Source organism: Acipenser ruthenus, chromosome 36 (genome assembly GCF_902713425.1).
Source record: "Acipenser ruthenus chromosome 36, fAciRut3.2 maternal haplotype, whole genome shotgun sequence".
NCBI classification, from domain to species: domain Eukaryota; kingdom Metazoa; phylum Chordata; class Actinopteri; order Acipenseriformes; family Acipenseridae; genus Acipenser; species Acipenser ruthenus.
Window position 1 is genome coordinate 8,911,402 of NC_081224.1, and position 19,483 is coordinate 8,930,884.

Below are 19,483 nucleotides of genomic sequence, written 5' to 3' on the forward strand. Positions count from 1 at the left end.
AACTAAAACTAAACTATATATATACTGCTGGTATACCTAAAGTGCTCTTGAAACACATTACATAGTAATACTTCAAACAAACAAAAAGCAAACCATATAAATTATAAAATACTATTAGTATTGTGACATTTTTGCTGCTGTGGGTGTACCCAGAAATTACAAGATTGCAACAGACATTGGATCAATCAAGCTCTTTATTCTTCCACCCTGTAACTGCAATGCATAATACAGATAAGGAACCAACATAGTATAGAGAGACACAAACATGTCAATATCAAACTGATTTAAAACAAGGATTATTATTATTAAAAATAAAATGGATTATGGGAAACTATATTACAGTACATGGGAAATGTATGAGATGGGATTTTCAAATACAGTGGTTAGTAATGTGGACATCCTGAAGTTAATACATTTGAAAGGTGTTTGAATGAGCCCCCTTATTAGACAGACTGACCAATACAATACAATACAATACAGTACAATACAATACAATACAATAGCAACAGCAAACATGAGTGAAAGTGCTGCATAAATAGGAAACAAAAGCAGATTTTATTTATTTATTTCAAAAAACATCATTCACATTTCATTCATGATTTTCCCGTCTTTTACATTATCGAAGAACATTTGTTAGTTTTAGCTTTTTTAGCTGCTATTAATAAGGAACCAGTTAAAGGAACTTCCAACATATAATGCGAAGGTTATAATTCAAAGCCACTTATTGATAATTTTTTTCTGTTTATGCAAAGCTGACGGCAGTAGTGCCCTATAACCTGCTTTGAATACGGGCTATGCCACCGCCTGTCTTCATCGCTCCCAGTCAGTGTAGGGGTTGAATAATAAGAAGTGCCAATTCCAAATTGGGAAAAAAAATGGTGAAAAAATGTCTGATTCTAAATTTATTTATATAGATTTAACAAAGAATATACAAGTAGAGGATTCATAATACAAAAAATCATAAATACAAAAAGTAACTCTGTGATAGAGCTGTTTGGGTGGTACTTTTTGTATCTGGGACCACAGCCTTCTCCAATTGTAAAACAATTAAACTTGTGAATGGGCTCAGCGTGCTTCAGGTGTGATATGTGATACTCTACATTCTCTCTTGAAAGGGTTTTGCAGCCATCAGCATTTGACCAACTGCCTCCAACAGCAGTGTTCCTTTTATTTGGTTAATTTTCATCTCCTCAAAGTAGTTTGAAACCACAAGGATGTTGCTCACTGAAATTCTCATCTCCTTTGCTAACATTTCAATCTGAAAGAGAATGAATAAAGTATTTGTTTAGAAAGAACAGCACATTTCAATGCCTGCTGCATGTGTCGTGTGAAACATGCTGTACTTGATGTCCTCCAGAAATACTGCACAGCGATTTTCAGTTTTATTTTACAGCTTTTTTTCTTTATATTTCTTTGTTTTATTGCCACACAAACAATCATTGTTGTATTAATAAACACTTGAATATTTGGGTTTACCTTGACCCATCCAAAAAGGATGGCTGTTTTCTGGACGTTTGGGTTTTACCACATTTCACCAAAATCAATCTATGTTTATAAGAAATAATTTTAACTTGTGACAGAGACAGAATGATTCTTGGTGATACATCTCCCTCCTGACCTGTGAGGGCGCTGTGTAAAGGGAACAGAGTGCCCTGGACTGGATGGCCAGATAATTCATTCCCAGGGTTGGAAGTCGGCCATCTTAGAAAGGGGGCGGAGCCACAATACTACAAGTCATTGCCCCAAAATGGTCGCAGATGTGTCAATCATTGATTGGAGGAAAAGCGATTGCACTCCTTACCAAAGGAGGCAAGACTGATGGTATAAAAGGGGAAGTGGCCAAGCAATCTGTTCCTTTGTGTGGTTAGATATGCACCAGAAGGAGACCGTAATTTCCATTACACGAGAGTAGATGTTAAACTTCATGCTGATTTGAACTCGGCTCTCGCCAAGATAAGCACCAACTAAGACGTAGCTTTACAGTAAACTAATGTGATCCATCTGTGTCTCCATCCATTTGCGTTTCCTTCCATATGATGATGTAGATATCCTTCTGCCTGGTGTTGATGGCTGAAGTGTAATGCCGGCTCCAGGGATCAGCTTATTTTGCCTCCCTAGAGCATCAGCACACACAACGGCTGCGATGCTGGCTCCGGGGATCAACCACAGTGCGGTCTCCCCAGCGCATCAGCATGACAGCCATCTGGATTGAGCTAAGTAGGGAACATCTCTGGGGTCTTCAAGTGGGCACCTTCCATCCTCTGTGTTTCGTCAACTAGCCCACGACACCTCAAGAGGGCTCGACAGTGATTCTGGTGTCCTAGCATCACCCTCCTCCGTCCCCCACTCAACTCAGCCCAGCTTACTTACCAACACATCAGCGTTTCTTTCTTTCTATTGTGCTTGACATCCCCAACCACAATCTTTCCGTCTCAACCACAGCCAGTTGTTGCTTCTCTCTGCTGCTTCAGATAAGTTCTTCACTGTGCAACGCAACTCTTGGCCACTGAATCCAACGTCTCTGAAAAACCAGGTTGTAGAGTGTGCCACAAATCCTCGACAACTCACCTCCACTGGGTAAACCTAGACTCTCCATCCTCGCTGTTCCGCTTCAGCGGCTAGTTGAGCATACCGCAATTTCTTCCTCTCATACGCCTCATCTACAGCATCCTCCCATGGCACTGTTAACTATACCAGGTGAACAAGGCGTGCTGATCCAGACCACAAGACAATATCTGGTCGAAGGTTAGTGGTGGCAAAATAAGCCGTTGACCAACATCTGCCAGCATTTTCCAGTCTCTAGCAGCTTCCAGTTGTCGTGGGCGAGGATTGGTTTTAACACCTTTTCTTGGCGGTTGCCCTCCTGGGCGGAGGAATGTTGTCTTTTGTGTGTAATGTTTTGATGGAACTGGTGGCAACTTATTGGTCATGTTACGCTTGTCTTCCAATGCTAAGGCCAAACATCGCAGCACCTGGTCATGCCACCAAGTAAACCGTCCTTGGCTAAGAGCCACATCTGCTAAGAAATGAATAATAATAATAATAATAATAATAATAATGTTGCAGGTGATGAACACAAAGGACACGAGGGATCCTCTCCTACCCAGAGGTTTAGGTTCTGTGTTAATGGGAGAACATCATATGTTGACCTGATGAGGAAACTGATCCTGCTCTGCTCCATTGACCATAGGTCTTGCCAGCCAATCTTGCCGTTGTATTGCCTGTTAACATTGTTATTATTTACTGCTGTTTCGCCATCAAGCAATTGGATTACAAAATAAAACACCCTTACACCTGGATTATCATTGTCTGTTTGATTATTGATCACCTGCACCTGCACACTGTTAACCACTTTGCCACATAACTTCATACAGTTCTTCTTTCCTGTATCTAGTGTTTACTTGAAAAAAATCACCCATTTATCAGTTCAGGTCTAGTGCTACTTGGACTCTTCTTACTAAATCTTCTTGAATAGCCCTGGATTTTATTAGTGTATGTTACAATCCATGTTGATATTGTTTTGACTCACCTTTTGTTTCATATCTCTTCTCATGTACAGACTTTTCAAATCCTCAGTTTTCTCAACAAGTTTATCAATGAATGTAACAAGCAGCTGGCATGGTACTCCTGAAAAATGATGAATTAGAAGTGTTGTGTTATAAGTATAGTGTGATGATGGATAGAAAATAAGATCATGTTTCAGGTCAATCACTCACATAACAGACTTGATTAACACTAATCATCAAAAACCTAATGTTCCTTTACCCCTGTAGGTAGCATTACCCAAGAAAAATGCTTATCAGGATCATTGAAAACAGACCTATTTTTTTTTTTAATTTAGAGTGCCCAACTATTTTACCCCCAATTTGGAATCTCCAACTATCATCGTTTCTCCTCAACAAACAGCGATCTCCACACAGTGCAGCAGATCTGAAGGTTCAGTGAGTATCCTCCTATCCCACAACCAAGCCAACTTCCTTTTTACACCCAACAAACCAAGAGCGGATATCAGCGAGGTACCAACCTCTGGAAGACAAAGACCAGCCCTGCAGATCTCCACCCAGGCTTACCAGCTGTCTGGCCTGTAGAGTTCACTGTGGCTTGATGAGGAGAGACAGTCCCTGACGGCTTTTCCCTCCCTAACCTGCTGGAAGCGTCAGAGCCAATGCAACGCCCCCTTGGAGTCCCCAGCGCAGACCGGTTGACTGCGCACAGGCAGGATTTGAACCTGCTCTGTAGGACTCATCCTGCACGCCGCGCGGCACTGCTTTTGCCAGATGAGCCACTCGGGGATTCTTCACCAGACCTATTTTTAAGCAGTCATGTTCAACGCAGCAGTCATTACCAGCTAGATAATCTACCACAGTGAGCTGAAGAAAGGAGCACTTAACCAAACACAAGATACAAATTAAAACATAAGAACATAAGAAAATTTACAAACGAGAGGAGGCCATTCGGCCCATCTTGCTCGTTTGGTTGTTAGTAGCTTATTGATCCCAGAATCTCATCAAGCAGCTTCTTGAAGGATCCCAGGGTGTCAGCTTCAACAACATTACAATTATCTGGGTACAAAACTGCCTCCTATTTTCTGTTCTGAATGCTCCTTTATCTAATCTCCATTTGTGACCCCTGGTCATTGTTTCTTTTAGCCTGACTGCATACGACATGCCTTTTAAACCCGGGATAATTCTGGTCGCTCTTCTTTGCACTCTTTTATTTTTATTATTATTATTTGTTTATTTAGCAGACGCCTTTATCCAAGGTGACTTACAGAGACTAGGGTGTGTGAACTATGCATCAGCTGCAGAGTCACTTACAATTACGTCTCACCCGAAAGACGGAGCACAAGGAGGTTAAGTGATTGCTCAGGGTCACACAATGAGTCAGTGGCTGAGGTGGGATTTGAACCAGGGACCTCTTGGTTACAAACCTGTTTCTTTAACCACTGGACCACACAGCCTCCTCTTTTTGAGCAGCAATATCCTTTTTGTAACAAGGTGACCAGAACTGAACACAATATTCTAGGTGAGGTCTTACTAATGCATTGTAAAGTTTTAACATTACTTCCCTTGATTTAAATTCAACACTTTTCACAATATATCAGAGCATCTTGTTGGCCTTTTTTATACCTTCCCCACATTGTCTAGATGAAGACATTTCTGAGTCAGCATAAACTCCTAGGTCTTTTTCATAGATTTCTTCTTCAATTTCAGTATCTCCCATATGATATTTATAATGCACATTTTTATTGCTTGCATGCAGTACCTTACACTTTTCTCTATTAAATGTCATTTGCCATGTGTCTGCCCAGTTCTGAATGCTGTCTAGATCATTTTGAATGACCTTTGCTGCTGCAACAGTGTTTGCCACTCCTCCTGTTTTTGTGTCGTCTGCAAATTTAACAAGTTTGCTTACTGTACCAGAATCTAAATCATTAATGTAGATTAGGAATAGAAGAGGACCTAACACTGATCCCTGTGGTACACCACTGGTTACCTCGCTCCATTTTGAGACTTCTCCTCTAATCAGTACTTTCTGTTTTCTACATGTTAACCACTCCCTAATCCATGCACATTTTAACAGTCTGAAGCTAGCGCACAATATTTATTCTATTCTCAACAGGTGGAGATGTTTACCTGGTGGAGGTGGCAGGGATATATAGTATATACGAGAGAGAGAAAGCAAGAGAAGGAGGAAAAGAAACAAAACAAAATAAAAAAAAACAATATCGTATATCGAGCACATAAAGTATATAAATATACACACACACACACACACACACACACACACACACACACACAAGATACAAATTGCACATGATAACAGTCTGAAGCTAGCGCACAGTATTTATTCTATTCTCAACAGGTGAAGGTATATATATGAGTATATAAAGTATATAAATACACACACAGAGAAATTGGCACACACAATGCTAATGATATATTACCAGTCTCTGTGAGCATTCCAATTAATTCTTCATAAAACCGAATCAATGCTGGGTGCATATTTTCAGCGGTATGAAGTGATACAACCAACACAACACAGTGGATTTTGTCTCCTTCCATTTTTGATTTCAGAATATCGTCAAACTAAAAAATAAAAACAAAAATAAGTTTTAGAAAACAGTTACCATTTCTCAAAAGACACTTAAAATATTACCAAGAAAAGTACCCTTTTCTGAGATTATTGCAATTTTCTTTTTAATGCCTCCAGTTAGTCATCTGTATGCATTGAGAAGCAGAGCAGCTATTGAGAGACTGAGGTCTATTAAAATGACCTGCTGGATATCCAATGAATTTGATGACGATGATTAATAATACATTTTATGTTTGTGATTTATGATTTTTACTGAGAGGGAATGTTTTAACTGACTTATTAAGTATGGTTAATTGCTGTGGTTTTAACTCACACAGTTTTAGTACAATTGAAATAAGCTGTGTTTTCTTTCAGTGTAATAATGGGGAGAATTCCCCACTCCCCCTAAAAAAAAACACGATGCAAAGATGTGTGTGTGTGTGTGTAAAGATCAAGCCTGACATGATACACCTGACATTAAAAAAATAAAAAAGCTAAGGCTGTTTGAAAGTGTATCTACTTCTGACATGAATTTGAATTTTAAAGGAGCTGAAAGCATTAGTTGTAAATGCATGGTGTGTTTGTATTCACTTGCATTGCATCATACTGTGTGAAAATAGTATTCAATGTTACAGCTGCTGAGCCACTCAAAGGAGCCAATGCGCTTTCAAAATGCTTTCTACAAGTCTTTTACACATCATTGCATTAACATTACTTACATACCTTTGTGTCTTCAGCCACTTCACCATCTATGATCTTCTTTAATATTATCGTGGCATTTACTGTTTTCTCCAATTCAAATCCTGCTGTATCAAAGATTTTCATCTTGTCAATGAATTTGTGGCATTTTAGCTGCAAAGAAATTATACAATGATCATATTTATTAAGTGTATGCATTGATGTTATGTGTAGCATGCTAAAGGTATAGGTACATTAACACTCAAGCCCAGAAAACCCAATTAACATAAAGTGCTACAAAACTTGCTCGACTGCTCCACCCCCAGGTTAAATATAGAGCAGAAGGAACTCAATCTGGTCTTTTAACAAGAAGTACTTAACCATATTCCGACAACTGCAAACACGTTTCAATTAAATGAAAAGTAGTGAGACATGAATTACAAAAGTGTAGTTTTATTTACAAGCCTCAAAATAATGCATTTAGCATAAACAGTTTATTTTTTACTTTTTTTTTTTTTTTTTTTTTAAACACATAAATGGTGGATTATGAGTTACAAACTTCAAAAAATCAGAACACATGCAAAACTGTTATGCAGACTCGCTTCAAAACCGTAGACAAAAATGAAAGGAGTGTGTTAGGGACACGTCAGGCACAGATCTCCTATCAACAAAGCAGGGGCAGATCCAGACTGTCATGAAGGGGGAAACCTGATACAAAACATACCATTAAAGTAAACAATATATTGACATTTTTAACGAAAGAGGGGGGTCCGGACCCCCAATAATAATAATAATAATAATAATAATAATAATAATAATATACAGTACACATTTTATATAATGCATCAACCTGCAATTAAATATATATATATATATATTTTTTAAATTTTATTTTAAACAATACGGTGCATCGACCTGCATAAATCTTATTACAGAGATAAAGATAAACAACATCTGGATAGGGGCCAAGTGCGTGGGGGCCTGGCCCCAGGGAAAAGTGCGAAACATGTATATTATTTAATTGTGTTGTCAGGTGTATGAAGTGTGTAGCGCTGGCAGAGTTGAAGTTGAAGTATTTGTTTAAACGTGTCATCGCTACACGTACGGTGTACCCTGAAGCCGTCGTCGTAAGTCAAAGTCACAAGACGGAACTGTCTGATTCCAGTCAACGCTGAAAATTAAAATAACTACCAGCAGCTGTCGCAGTCAGAATATTTCTGACTGACAAATGAAGAAACCAATAGCGGCAGCTGCAGGACCAATTCTGAGTCTGTACTGGCAGGCAAGATCTGTTTGTTTTTAGGTAGATTTTGAGAAGTTGCACCCAGCAGGGAGGTGTAGGACTCTACAGCTCATATCAAGTTCCAGAAAAAGAAGTTAGTTAGCACTGCCCCCATTGACCTACAATGAAAGGTAGGCCTACATAGTATCTAAATATAGACCTCATGGGAACTTACAGTATGTTTCTGGTGCAATAAAAGCATTTAAAAAATCATTTTTGTAGTTATTTTTATTGTGAAGTTGAAAATAAATTGTCAAATTTTGTCCTGTCATTTGACGTCATAATTTTTCAACTAAGTTGAAAAAGTCAGTCATATTACTTTACATATTTATATGTGGTAACATATCTTCTTTTTAATGTTTGTCATTAGTATTTTTAGTGGGTTTTGGCTTTCTTGAAACTCAAATTAACTCTACTTGTCTTGCAATAATTAAGAATGGTTAACCAATTAAAATGGAGAACGCAGTTCATGAAATGTAAAAATGCCTGATGCATTTCCTCGGGTAACTTGACATACACATCTCCTGTTTAGCCAATCATAGCTAACTTTAGTTGGAACTCAAAAGTGACACTCAACAGACGAGTTCTGGATGGGGTCACAAGCTTTACAGAAGGAACGGGCTGAAGTTAGTTACTTATTCCGGATTCAAGGCTGAAGTTAGTTACTGATTCGCACAGTTATGTATTGAATATTAGCTCACATTCTAAGGGGGAAATCACATAGATAGTCTGCATGTGCCACCTCAAGTAAGGTATCATTTTAAAGATTGAGCATTTCTTTTCAACATAAAGTAGATTGCAGAGTGGCACAAGTAGGCATTCACAGGCTATGCTGTGAAATATACACACACACCCTTCTTTTTCTGCATATTAACACACATTGTGAGGGCATTGCCACCTCAAGCTGGGTGTGATGTTGAAGGTTAAGCAGTTGTCTTGCGAATACAGTATGATGCATAGTGGCATGTACAGTACTATTAAGTGCTATTTAGTATGAAATTTAGAGCATTTATTACGAATTGTAAGAAAAAAGGCCTTGTTTAATAGCAGATATTTAATTAAAAAGTCACATGTTGTTTTGAACTAAGCAACAAATACACTATGTGAAACTAACTTCAGCCTCGAATCGGGAATAAGTAACTAACTTCAACCTTTGAATCGGGAATAAGTAACTAACTTCAGCCCTCGAATCGAGAATAAGTAACTAACTTCAGCCCTCGAATCGGGAATAAGTAACTAACTTCAACCTTTGAATCGGGAATAAGTAACTAACTTCAGCCTCAAATCGGGAATAAGTAACTAACTTCAACCTTTGAATTGGGAATAAGTAACTAACTTCAGCCTCGAATCGAGAATAAGTAACTAACTTCAGCCCTCGAATCGAGAATAAGTAACTAACTTCAGCCCTCGAATCGGGAATAAGTAACTAACTTCAACCTTTGAATCGGGAATAAGTAACTAACTTCAGCACTCGAATCCAGAATAAGTAACTAACTTCAACCTTTGAATCGGGAATAAGTAACTAACTTCAGCCTCGAATCGGGAATAAGTAACTAACTTCAGCACTCGAATCCAGAATAAGTAACTAACTTCAGCCCTCGAATCGGGAATAAGTAAGTAACTTCATCCCGGTCCTTCTGTAAAGCTCGGTACCCCCATCCAGAACTCGTCTGTTGAGTGTCAGTTTTGGGTTACAACTAAAGTTAGCTGTGATTGGCTGAACGTGTCGGCAGACAGGAAGAGCAAGCCCCGATTTCCTTAAGTGGAAGTGGGCGAGGCTGAGGGGAATGATTGACACTTTGTGCTTGCACAGTTCAAATAAAACATATTTAAATAAACTGTGGAGCTGAAATACACAGCTCAAATAAAGGTCTTGCGCACCCTAGCGTAAACTGAATTTCAATTTAAGGGAAGCTGTTTTTTGTTCTTGAGTAAACTGAATTTTAAATTTAAGGGAAGCTGTTTTTTGTTCTTGAGTAAATTGAATGTCAATTTAAGGCGTGCTGTTTTGTTGTTAATAGATGTATTTTTGTTAATAGATGAGTTTGCATTATATTATTTACTTTTTGTTACTTTCCCCTCTCATATTGTTACCTCGTAGTTCATGATGACATTCGATCGGGTTTCGTCTTCTTTTCCCTGGAAGAGCATCATCTGCCTGTTACTCCCTGTCTTTAATACAGTTCCTTTGTACAGATGAAGTCCTTCATTGACGGATTGCACCGACGGATTTAAGGGGGAATGTGTGGTCACCAAATTGTTTTATATTAGGGGATTATGTTTGTGTATCACTTGGACTTTCCGACAAAATGGTAAAACATTGCTTCGGTAAAATTTGGTAAAACACACTCAATTACAGATGGTTGAGTATAGAGCCCTATATTTTTCAGGACTTAGGACCCAGGGGAACCCAGTGGCATGCATGCATTCAGGGCGCGGTTCTGGAGCTAGTCGTAGTAGTATACATTACCATGGTCGTCCTAAAACCCGTCGAGAGGCGCCCGGAGGAACCGGAGATGCCTGGCGGAGCCCGGAGACGCCCAGAGTCTATTATTATTATTATTATTATTATTATTATTATTATTATTATTATTATTATTATTATTATTAATAATGACAATAATAATCACATATTTATGTATTTATGTATCGGGAAACAGACAAAGCAAGTACCTTTCACGTTCTTTAGCCTGCAGCAAACCTGCAACCAAACAAAGAACATCAACTTCCTTCTATGTGTTTCATTGCCACTTACTTTTAATAATGATTTAGGCAACTCGATACAACTTTAACAACAACACACGTGTTGTTATGTCTCTCTGTTCTGTCCACAGCTGTGACCCAGTACAGAAACATCTCAAACAATATCTATATTGACACACTATGTTTCTAGTTCCTGCTCTTACATTCCAGTCAAAAAAATCTACAGCACCATGTACTGTGTGTATTATAAATGAAATAACAATACAACACTAACACCCCTTTTAACATTAGGATAATTTTTCCATTAAGAATAGGTCCATTTTTTAAAATGTGTAGACTATTTCTGTACCAGAAATAGTTTTACAATTTAGGATATAGTATGTCACTAAAATGTAAAACCTAGCTAACAATTTTACGTTGTTACGTTTCATTGCCACAGCCCACTTTGTCCATGACGTCCTGTGTCCTGTGTACACCGCCAGCTCTCTGCTTTCCTGTCCAACCACTCTCTGCTCGACCCTCTCCAATCTGGCTTCCGCTCTGCTCACTTCAACTGCCCTCCTGGCTGTCACTAACTCACTAAACTCTGCCCGAACTGCCGCTCTCTCCTCTGTCCTAATTCTCCTCGACCTCTCTGCTGTCGATCACTCTATTCTACTATCCTCTCTCGCTGACCTGGGAATCTCTGGCACTGCTCTGGCCTGGATCTCCTTCTACCTCTCCAACCGCACTTACCAGGTAACCTGGCGTGGAGCAACCTCCACACCTCACCCTCTCTCAACAGGAGTCCCCCAAGGGTCAGTCTTGGGTCCTTTCCTGTTGTCTCTCTACACCCACTCCCTGGGCCCCCTCATCGCATCCTATGGTTTCTCATACCATTTCTATGATGATGATGCTCAGATTTTCCTCTCCTTCCCCACCTCTGACTCCACCATCCCCTCCCGTATCTCTACCTGTCTGTCTGCTATCTCCTCCTGGATGCACTCGCATCACCTCAAACTCAACCTCTCTAAATCTGACCTCCTTTTCTTTCCCTCCTCCTCCTCCTCCTCCCCCTCCTCTGATCTCTCTATCTCCATTCTTCTGGAATCTACCACACTCTCTCCCTCCTCCTCAGCTAAGAACCTTGGAGTCAACCTGGACCCCTGTCTGTCTTATTCCCAGCACATCTCCACCCTGGCATGCACTTGCCGATTCTTCCTGAGCAACATACGAAGAATCAGACCCTTCCTCAGCAACTACGCCACCCAGCTCCTGGTCCAGGCCTTGGTACTCTCCCGCATAGACTACTGCAACTCCCTCCTGGCTGGCCTCCCTGCGTCTGCCACCCGTCCGCTCCAGCTCATCCAGAACTCCGCTGCTCGTCTGGTGTTCTCTCTGCCTCGCTTCTCCCACGCTACTCCACTGCTCCGCTCGCTCCATTGGCTCCCAATCACCACTCGCATCCAGTTCAAGACTCTTGTACTCGCCTACAGATGCCTTGACCAGACTGCACCCAGCTACCTCCAAACCCTCACCTCTCCCTACAACCCCACTCGACCTCTCCGCTCCTCCTGCACTAGAAGACTGGCTGTACCTCCTCTACACTCCCCTTCCTCCACAGCCCGATCCTTCTCCACCCTCGCCCCGCAGTGGTGGAATGACCTTCCTACAGATGTCAGGACTGCCCAGTCCCTGACCACCTTCCGGCACCTCCTCAAGACTCACCTCTTCAGACAGCACCTGTAGAACTCCACTTTTCCCTCTGGACACTATCACTCTTTCTTAAATGCGCTTTACTTGCTCTTATCTGCCCCCTATTTTACTGCATTTAATCCTGTACTTTAGAGTACTGTAATCTGTCACAAGTGTTATTTAATCTGTAGTATTTTGTATTTAATTATATCCTAATGTAACTATCACTGACATTGTTATCTGCTCTGTTATTGAATCGTATTTTGTCATACTTGTACTTGCTAGAACCAAAGTCATTGTATTTTATCTTGCTCTTAATTGTATTAATACTTGTACTGTGATTCCTGAAATGTATTTTTGTTTACGACTGTAAGTCGCCCTGGATAAGGACGTCTGCTAATAAATAATAATAATAATAATTATAATAATAATAAATAAATAAATAAATAAATAAATAAATAAATAAATCAGTGTATTTAGGGAGATACTGTCTCACTGATATATATATATACGTATACATGTATACATATCTACCTAGCCTACCTCACTCGCTCAGAAGCTCAGGAACACAACACATTGAAGTCAATACCCCAGTTAAGGGGAAATGTATCCTTATGTGTTGTGCTTAAATGTAATAGTTCAGGTGTTTTGTGCAGCCAGCCCCTGGAGTTTATTTCAGTTAATCACAGCGCCTTCAGTAGTTTGCAACAGTTTAAGTGACAGTTGTTACACTGACACAAAATAGAAGAAAATAAACGAAAGAAACAGATATAAGCAGCCCACAAACCACTAACAAAGAACAGGATTCATAAGGGGGGTGTAAACTCAACAGATGTGTTTTACAAAGTGTCTGGAAATTGTAAAATGTTTTTATATCTAAGTGTTTGCAGTCGGCTATATTTCCTGTCACGTGTAACGCGGCACTATGATCTATTTTGGGCTAATTGTAGACGAAATAGGCTAAAAAGAAAATATACTAAAATATTTTAAGTCACCTTTTATTATCTATGTGTCATACAACAATGTGTACAGCGTATCAGCACGATGAATTTGTATTTGATTTATAACTGGTAGCTTATAGATTAAAATAAATAAAACAGAAAGTGTACTATTTGATGTGTAGCTTACTGCCGTACTTGTATAAGCCAATAACAGCTTTACATTCGTACATTATGTCATTTTAGCACAATGACTTGTACATTTAAAATAAATACACAAAACGTGTGTGTGTGCGGTTTGTTTTAAACCGGACACATTGACATTTCGGAGTTGGACTTATACAGAATCACGTATTTATATATTAATACATCGGGAAACAGTGTTTCTGTACTGGGCCACAGCTGTGGACAGAACAGAGAGACGTAACAGCAGAAGTAAAGTGTTTAGAGAGAAGGAAAAAGAACTGACAGAAGCATGCTAGCAAACCTGTAAGTGAAGCCAACTGCTTAATGAACATGTGTTGTTGTTAATGTTGTATCGAGTTGCCTAAATCATTATTAAAAGTAAGAGGCAATGAAACACATAGAAGGAAGCTGATGTTCTTTGTTTGGTTGCAGGTTGGCTGCAGGCTAAAGAACGTGAAAGGTACTTGCTTTGTCTGTTTCCCGATACATAAATACATAAATATGTGATTATTATTGTCATTATTATTAATAATAATAATAATAATAATAATAATAATAATAATAATAATATGCTCCGGGCTCCTCCGGGCACTTCTGGACGGGTTTTAGGATGACCCCACATTACCATTTACAATGGCTTTCTATGTGACAAGTGCAACTGGTCCGGTTAAAAAACACAAGTATTAAATCACGCAAACAGTGGAAGGTAAGCGTTCACAGTTTATATTAAAATTGCAACATGATGGGTTTGAAATAATATCGATTTATATACTTGTGTTCACATAATACTACAGCTAACTGTAGTTACAGTCCTGATTGGCAGGATATATGTATACAAGAAAAATATCTCCCTTTCTACATTTTTCTATCAACATGTAGACTAGTGTCCCCTCGGCTTAAAGCACCTGAACCTCATGTGCACTTGCTGCTTTTTTTCTCTGCTGTTACTGCCAGTGAGATGACAGGACACAGTAATTAAGCACACTAGATGAGAAGTGTAGGAGGTGTTGGAATTTAAACACTTACATGTTGTGTGACGCTTGTTTGTGCACCTGGTCTCACGGCTTCAATGTTTTGCACTCTGCCATTGAGTTCTTCTCTCCTGAGCTCTGAGAGCACAGAATTCAGAAAGCTTGACTTTCCGGAACCCACATTGCCCGAAATAAGAATATTTGTTGTGGAAGCCTTAGGGTGTGGTTGGTGGTTTTTTATTTCTTCTTGAAGTTTCATGTAAGCACTGTAAAACAAGTAACAAATGAAAAGAAATGTCAAACTTTAAAAGCTCAGTCTTACAAATATTTCAGAAAATACAAAAATAAAAATATAGCTGCAAGCAGCAATGTAGGGGGCCAAGTATGGCAGTATGGCTGTATGGATATGATATATGACTATGGATATGGCTGTATGGATATGGTATGGCTGTACAAATATGACATATGGCTGTATGGAAGCAGCAACGTACAAATCTGGTCACATAGTTTGGCAGCCATATTGAAATATTGCCCAATCATCTTAATTCATTCATAGACTTTATTTCTCACAGTCTTCTACTATTCTGTCAAGTTTCATCAGTCTACTATATTCTACCATAAGATTATACTGAAATATATGGATATAGACCATAGCTGATATTTGATTGGATTGTGGCAGCCATGTTTTTTAATGCAGCGACTTACCTTGACAAAGTGTGCCAATTTATCAGTTATTACCTTCCAATGGTCTGTGAAATTGTGTTGACATTGAAGTGCAATGGTGTTCTTGTTATGGGTTGCAAAAGTTTTTTTTACAATTATCAATATGGCCGCCAAACCATGTGACCAAAATGTGTCATTTTCACCAGTACTTCACGTGAGTCTATATGGTCATATAAAGTTTCATGACTGTAGGGTATTGCACTTTGGATTTATGCACGAATGTATGAAAATAGAGCTGTCAATTATTTGCAAGCCGCGGCCATGTTTTTTAACAAAAAATTTTGCATTGAACAAGCGTAAAAAAGGACCTTGCCGTGAACATGCTTGCCAGTTTAGGTGTCGATTGACGTTGTGGTTTAAGACAAGAAGATTGTTGAATATTTGGCGCCAATCCAGCGTAGCGGGCAAAGTAATTGTTCAATCGACCTCGATTGATCATATGTTTTTTATAGGCCATTGCTGCACTATCTGCTGCCATTGTCACAGTTCCACCTTAAGTTGTTTTTAACGGCAAGAGTTTTGAAAAATTCACAAAATTTCCACGAGATCCAATATTGCGGTCAAACCATGTGACTTTTTCATTTGGGGACATTATCTGCACATAGCCAGCTACCTACATACCCGATTTCATAAGCCTGCCATGAGGTCTCGGAAGAAAGAAAAATAATAATAATAACTAGAGTTGTGAGCAACTTTACGGCTTCCAAGCAGTTAGCGTGAAATTTAAGCGCATTGGCTGTTATAGATGGAACGTTATCATCACAAATCATTTTGGACACAGCTGACTCTCAATTTTGGCAAAAATATTGGAATCACTGGTTAGATGATCAATACTGAAATCTTACTGGCCCACAACAGCCATGTTTTGTACCATAGCAACTTCCCTTGAACAACCGTAAAAGATAATCATACGTAGATCATTTATGCTAATTTTGGCTTCAATCAGAACTCTGCATGTTATATAACAACCATCTGCAGTCAATAAGAAATGATGGGAAGTTTTAAAGCCAGCTTTAAATTTGACCTTTAGCAGAACTTAACCATACTATATAAAACTAGTTATGTATTACACATTACACTACTTGCATTACCTATAGTGCTCATATAAACACACCAGTTTTGTAAAACAACAAAAGTCACTTCTAATAAATTACAAACATACAAACCTTGCAATTCTGTTAAATCCACAACAAATCAAAACCAATTGATATCAACACACATCCTATATTAAATGATAAAACATAAATACTATATATAAATAGTGAGTATTTCAAAACTACTATCTGTAAAAATCATACATGCACAACACACTGAGATATTTCAGTATAACGTTTAAAAGGGACAGTATTTAATACAGGGTTATAGTAGGTTTAAGAAAGAGCTGAAGTTAATATTCAGATATAAAAGTAGCATTACTGAACTGCTTTCATGTAACATTTACATGGGGCAGTATATAATACCAAATTAGTCGTGGGTTTTTAAGAAATGATTACAGTTAAATGCTTTAGCTAAAAAGTATTCACAAAGTTAGTCACCATACATATAAAACAAAGAGGATGGAGAGAGAAATGTGAGATTTGAGAGACAGTCTTACTAAACTCTATAGGTATTGCGTGATCACTTCCAGAATTTGTTTCCGAAGCATGTCTGGGTTTGGTCTGCGGAAAAGGTGGCAACACTACTTACAGTGTGTGTGTCCGTATGTGTCGCCTACAGTTCTGTATATGCCTGCATGTCCACCAGGATATTTAAAGTAAACAAACAACATTACTCTGGTCAGCTGCAATTATACTAAAATGTCCGCTTTTTGGGGGGATTCTCCGTGCGAGCTTTACCGTTACAAGTGTATTTCATAGCGCAAGCGATTCTGAAGAGTTTTGTGTATACTTTTTTGTTACCTAAAATGACCTATATTATTAATTATAAAAGCCAGTCAATCGAAATTGTTCAAGTGTACAGGTGGAAAATGTGGACGTGAAATGTGTATGTTTTCATCTGCGGTTCACGTTGAGCTGCTAAACAGCGATTAAATAATGATACACAGTGTTTTAGAGAATATTTATAGTAAAATGTCCGTTTTTTGGGAGGATTCTCTGTGAATAGCCGTACGATCTTCACAGATGCAATTCTATTTAATAGAGCAAGCGATTCTGAAGAGTTATGTCTAGTTTTCAGTAGAGATTAGCTCAATGAAAGATGCGCTCACAATGTTGCGCCACCCCGTCTCATGTCGTCTTTTAAATAGGTTACACGCGCGGCTTCCTTACAACACAGTCAGGATTTGTGATTGTTTTATTATCAGTTAAGTCAGTAAAAATAATTTTATTTAAACAAACTGTATTAGTGTGACTTGTAAAGCTCATGTATCAGACATGTTATTGTTTCGATTGTCTTTTGGTTTAAAGGATGCATTTTTTTTCGAGTACCTTCTGTTTAGCTTCAATAGCGTTTCACAAAAAGAAAATAATAATAATAATAATAATAATAATAATAATAATAATAATAATAATAATAATCCTAACAAAAACAATAGGTTTCCCCAGACTATGGCTTGGAAGCCTAATAATAATAATAATAATAATAATAATAATAATAATAATAATAATAATAATAATAATAATAATAATAACAATAGATGTCCAGCAACTACGTTGCTTGGCCCCCTAAAAACTGATCACTTACTCATCACTGAATTCAACTTCACGCCATGGATTAGGGAGAAGTGGCTCTGGTGTCGGCGGTTCTGCAAAATAAGGAGAGATACATAAATACGCACAACTGTTTTTTTCTGTGGTAAAGATGAGGGTTTTAATATGATTTACCGCTTGATGGCGATCCTCCCATTGCAGCAGATGTTGAGATGAGGATATGTATTGTGGAAGGTGCTCTGAGGTTACAGAAGTAATGATGCTATTAAAGAAAAACAAACTATATATATGGTAGATGAGGTGACACCCCCTGACAAAAGGAAATCTAAATCCAGTCTATATTTGGTTAAATGGGAGGGGCATGGTAAGATTCTTCTAGTAAATGACTGTGTCTGAACACACTGTTTGCCGTATGTAGGATCTGATGCTGTGAACACACAATACATTGTCACCAGAATCCAGTATTTCCAGTTGCAGAGAGGAGCAAGAGAAGAAGGTAGGGCACACTTTATCTACTTATACTTATTGGGTGCTTTGGGTTGGTTGAAATTTGACAGATTGCATTAAAAAAAAAAAAAAAAAACGCTGATAAATTCAGACAAACTACTATTTTGGGATCATCTGATAGCATTTCCACTCAGGTTTTAAGATTTCACAATTTAGTTGGACAGAAACGGTTTTGTTTTTGAAATGTTAAAGCATTAAGGAAATATTTAGCCTCTGTCAATTCTAGATTCTAGAGAACTTATTTCTGGTATATTTCTTGTTTTTACTAATGACAGAAACCTGCTGGTCAGGTCTTTTTCTGCATGTGTCTGGCTGCTGATTATTATTATTATTATTATTATTATTATTATTATTATTATTATTATTATTAGTTTAGCATTCGAATGCGTGTGCAATACAATTCTTCATTGTTATTTTCACAGCTGTGCAGTTGTTTTAAATTAATTATTTAGATTTCCTCAGCCAATCTGATCAGTCGATTAAATTGCACGTTATCAATCAAAATCATCCCATATCAATCGGCCAGTATGTACCTACTAGCCTACTACCCCCTACTCCTAAACCTAATGTCTACAACTAACCTAACCTGAACCCCTAATCCTAACTGTGTTACTATTAAAGCCATTTGTACTATTATTTCAATACTCTAGCGGCTGCTACATCCCACGTCCATTAAAGCACTTCATCCGTACCTTCTCTACCTGTTGGGAGGCTAGTAGGTACCTACTGGCCCATTCCTATTGGATGATGTTTGCTTGATAACGTCCCATTCAATCGACTGATCTCAATCAGATCGCGTGCTTTCCTTGACGCATTTGTGAGTGTTCCTTAAAACATTTACCGAGTCAGCAACACAATCTAATCAGCTATAGGCCTACATTAATCGGTTTTTGCACTTAACGTTTTCTCCATAATTAATACAAATATTATTTAAATCTGTCGTGTGTCCAAACTGGAGCATGTTTAAGACTTCAGAGCATTAAATCTATTGTGTGGCCAAACTGGAGCATGTTTAAGACTTCAGAATTTACATTGTTTTCGATTGTATTAAATAAATTTAAAATGAAAAACTAGGTTGCCGTTTTAGTTCTGCAAATA

General features: G+C 38.4%; 2 protein-coding genes across 2 annotated transcripts in view; one reads left to right on the forward strand and one right to left on the reverse strand.

Moving 5' to 3' along the window:
* The window catches only part of LOC131706685 (interferon-induced protein 44-like), a 212,275-nt gene that overhangs the window by 153,117 nt on the left and 39,675 nt on the right, over positions 1 to 19,483 (forward strand). The gene's annotated exons all lie outside the window — the stretch shown is intronic.
* On the reverse strand, positions 171 to 18,167 carry LOC131706687 (interferon-induced protein 44-like). Its single transcript, XM_059008265.1, has 7 exons — positions 18,053 to 18,167; positions 17,913 to 17,973; positions 14,563 to 14,773; positions 6,799 to 6,927; positions 5,948 to 6,089; positions 3,530 to 3,627; positions 171 to 1,258 (listed from the first exon to the last, which is right to left on the reverse strand). Exons 1-7 carry the CDS (start codon positions 18,072 to 18,074, stop codon positions 1,097 to 1,099), a joined length of 825 nt encoding a protein of 274 aa, XP_058864248.1. The 5' UTR covers positions 18,075 to 18,167; the 3' UTR covers positions 171 to 1,096.

Coding starts and splice junctions, on each gene's coding strand:
- LOC131706687 (XM_059008265.1), bottom strand. CDS start 18,074: ATGGGAGGATCGCCATCAAGCG. Junction 17,974..18,052: donor GGGAGGATCGCCATCAAGCG/GTAAATCATATT, acceptor CTTATTTTGCAG/AACCGCCGACACCAGAGCCA. Junction 6,928..14,562: donor AAACAAGCGTCACACAACAT/GTAAGTGTTTAA, acceptor ATTTCTTTGCAG/CTAAAATGCCACAAATTCAT.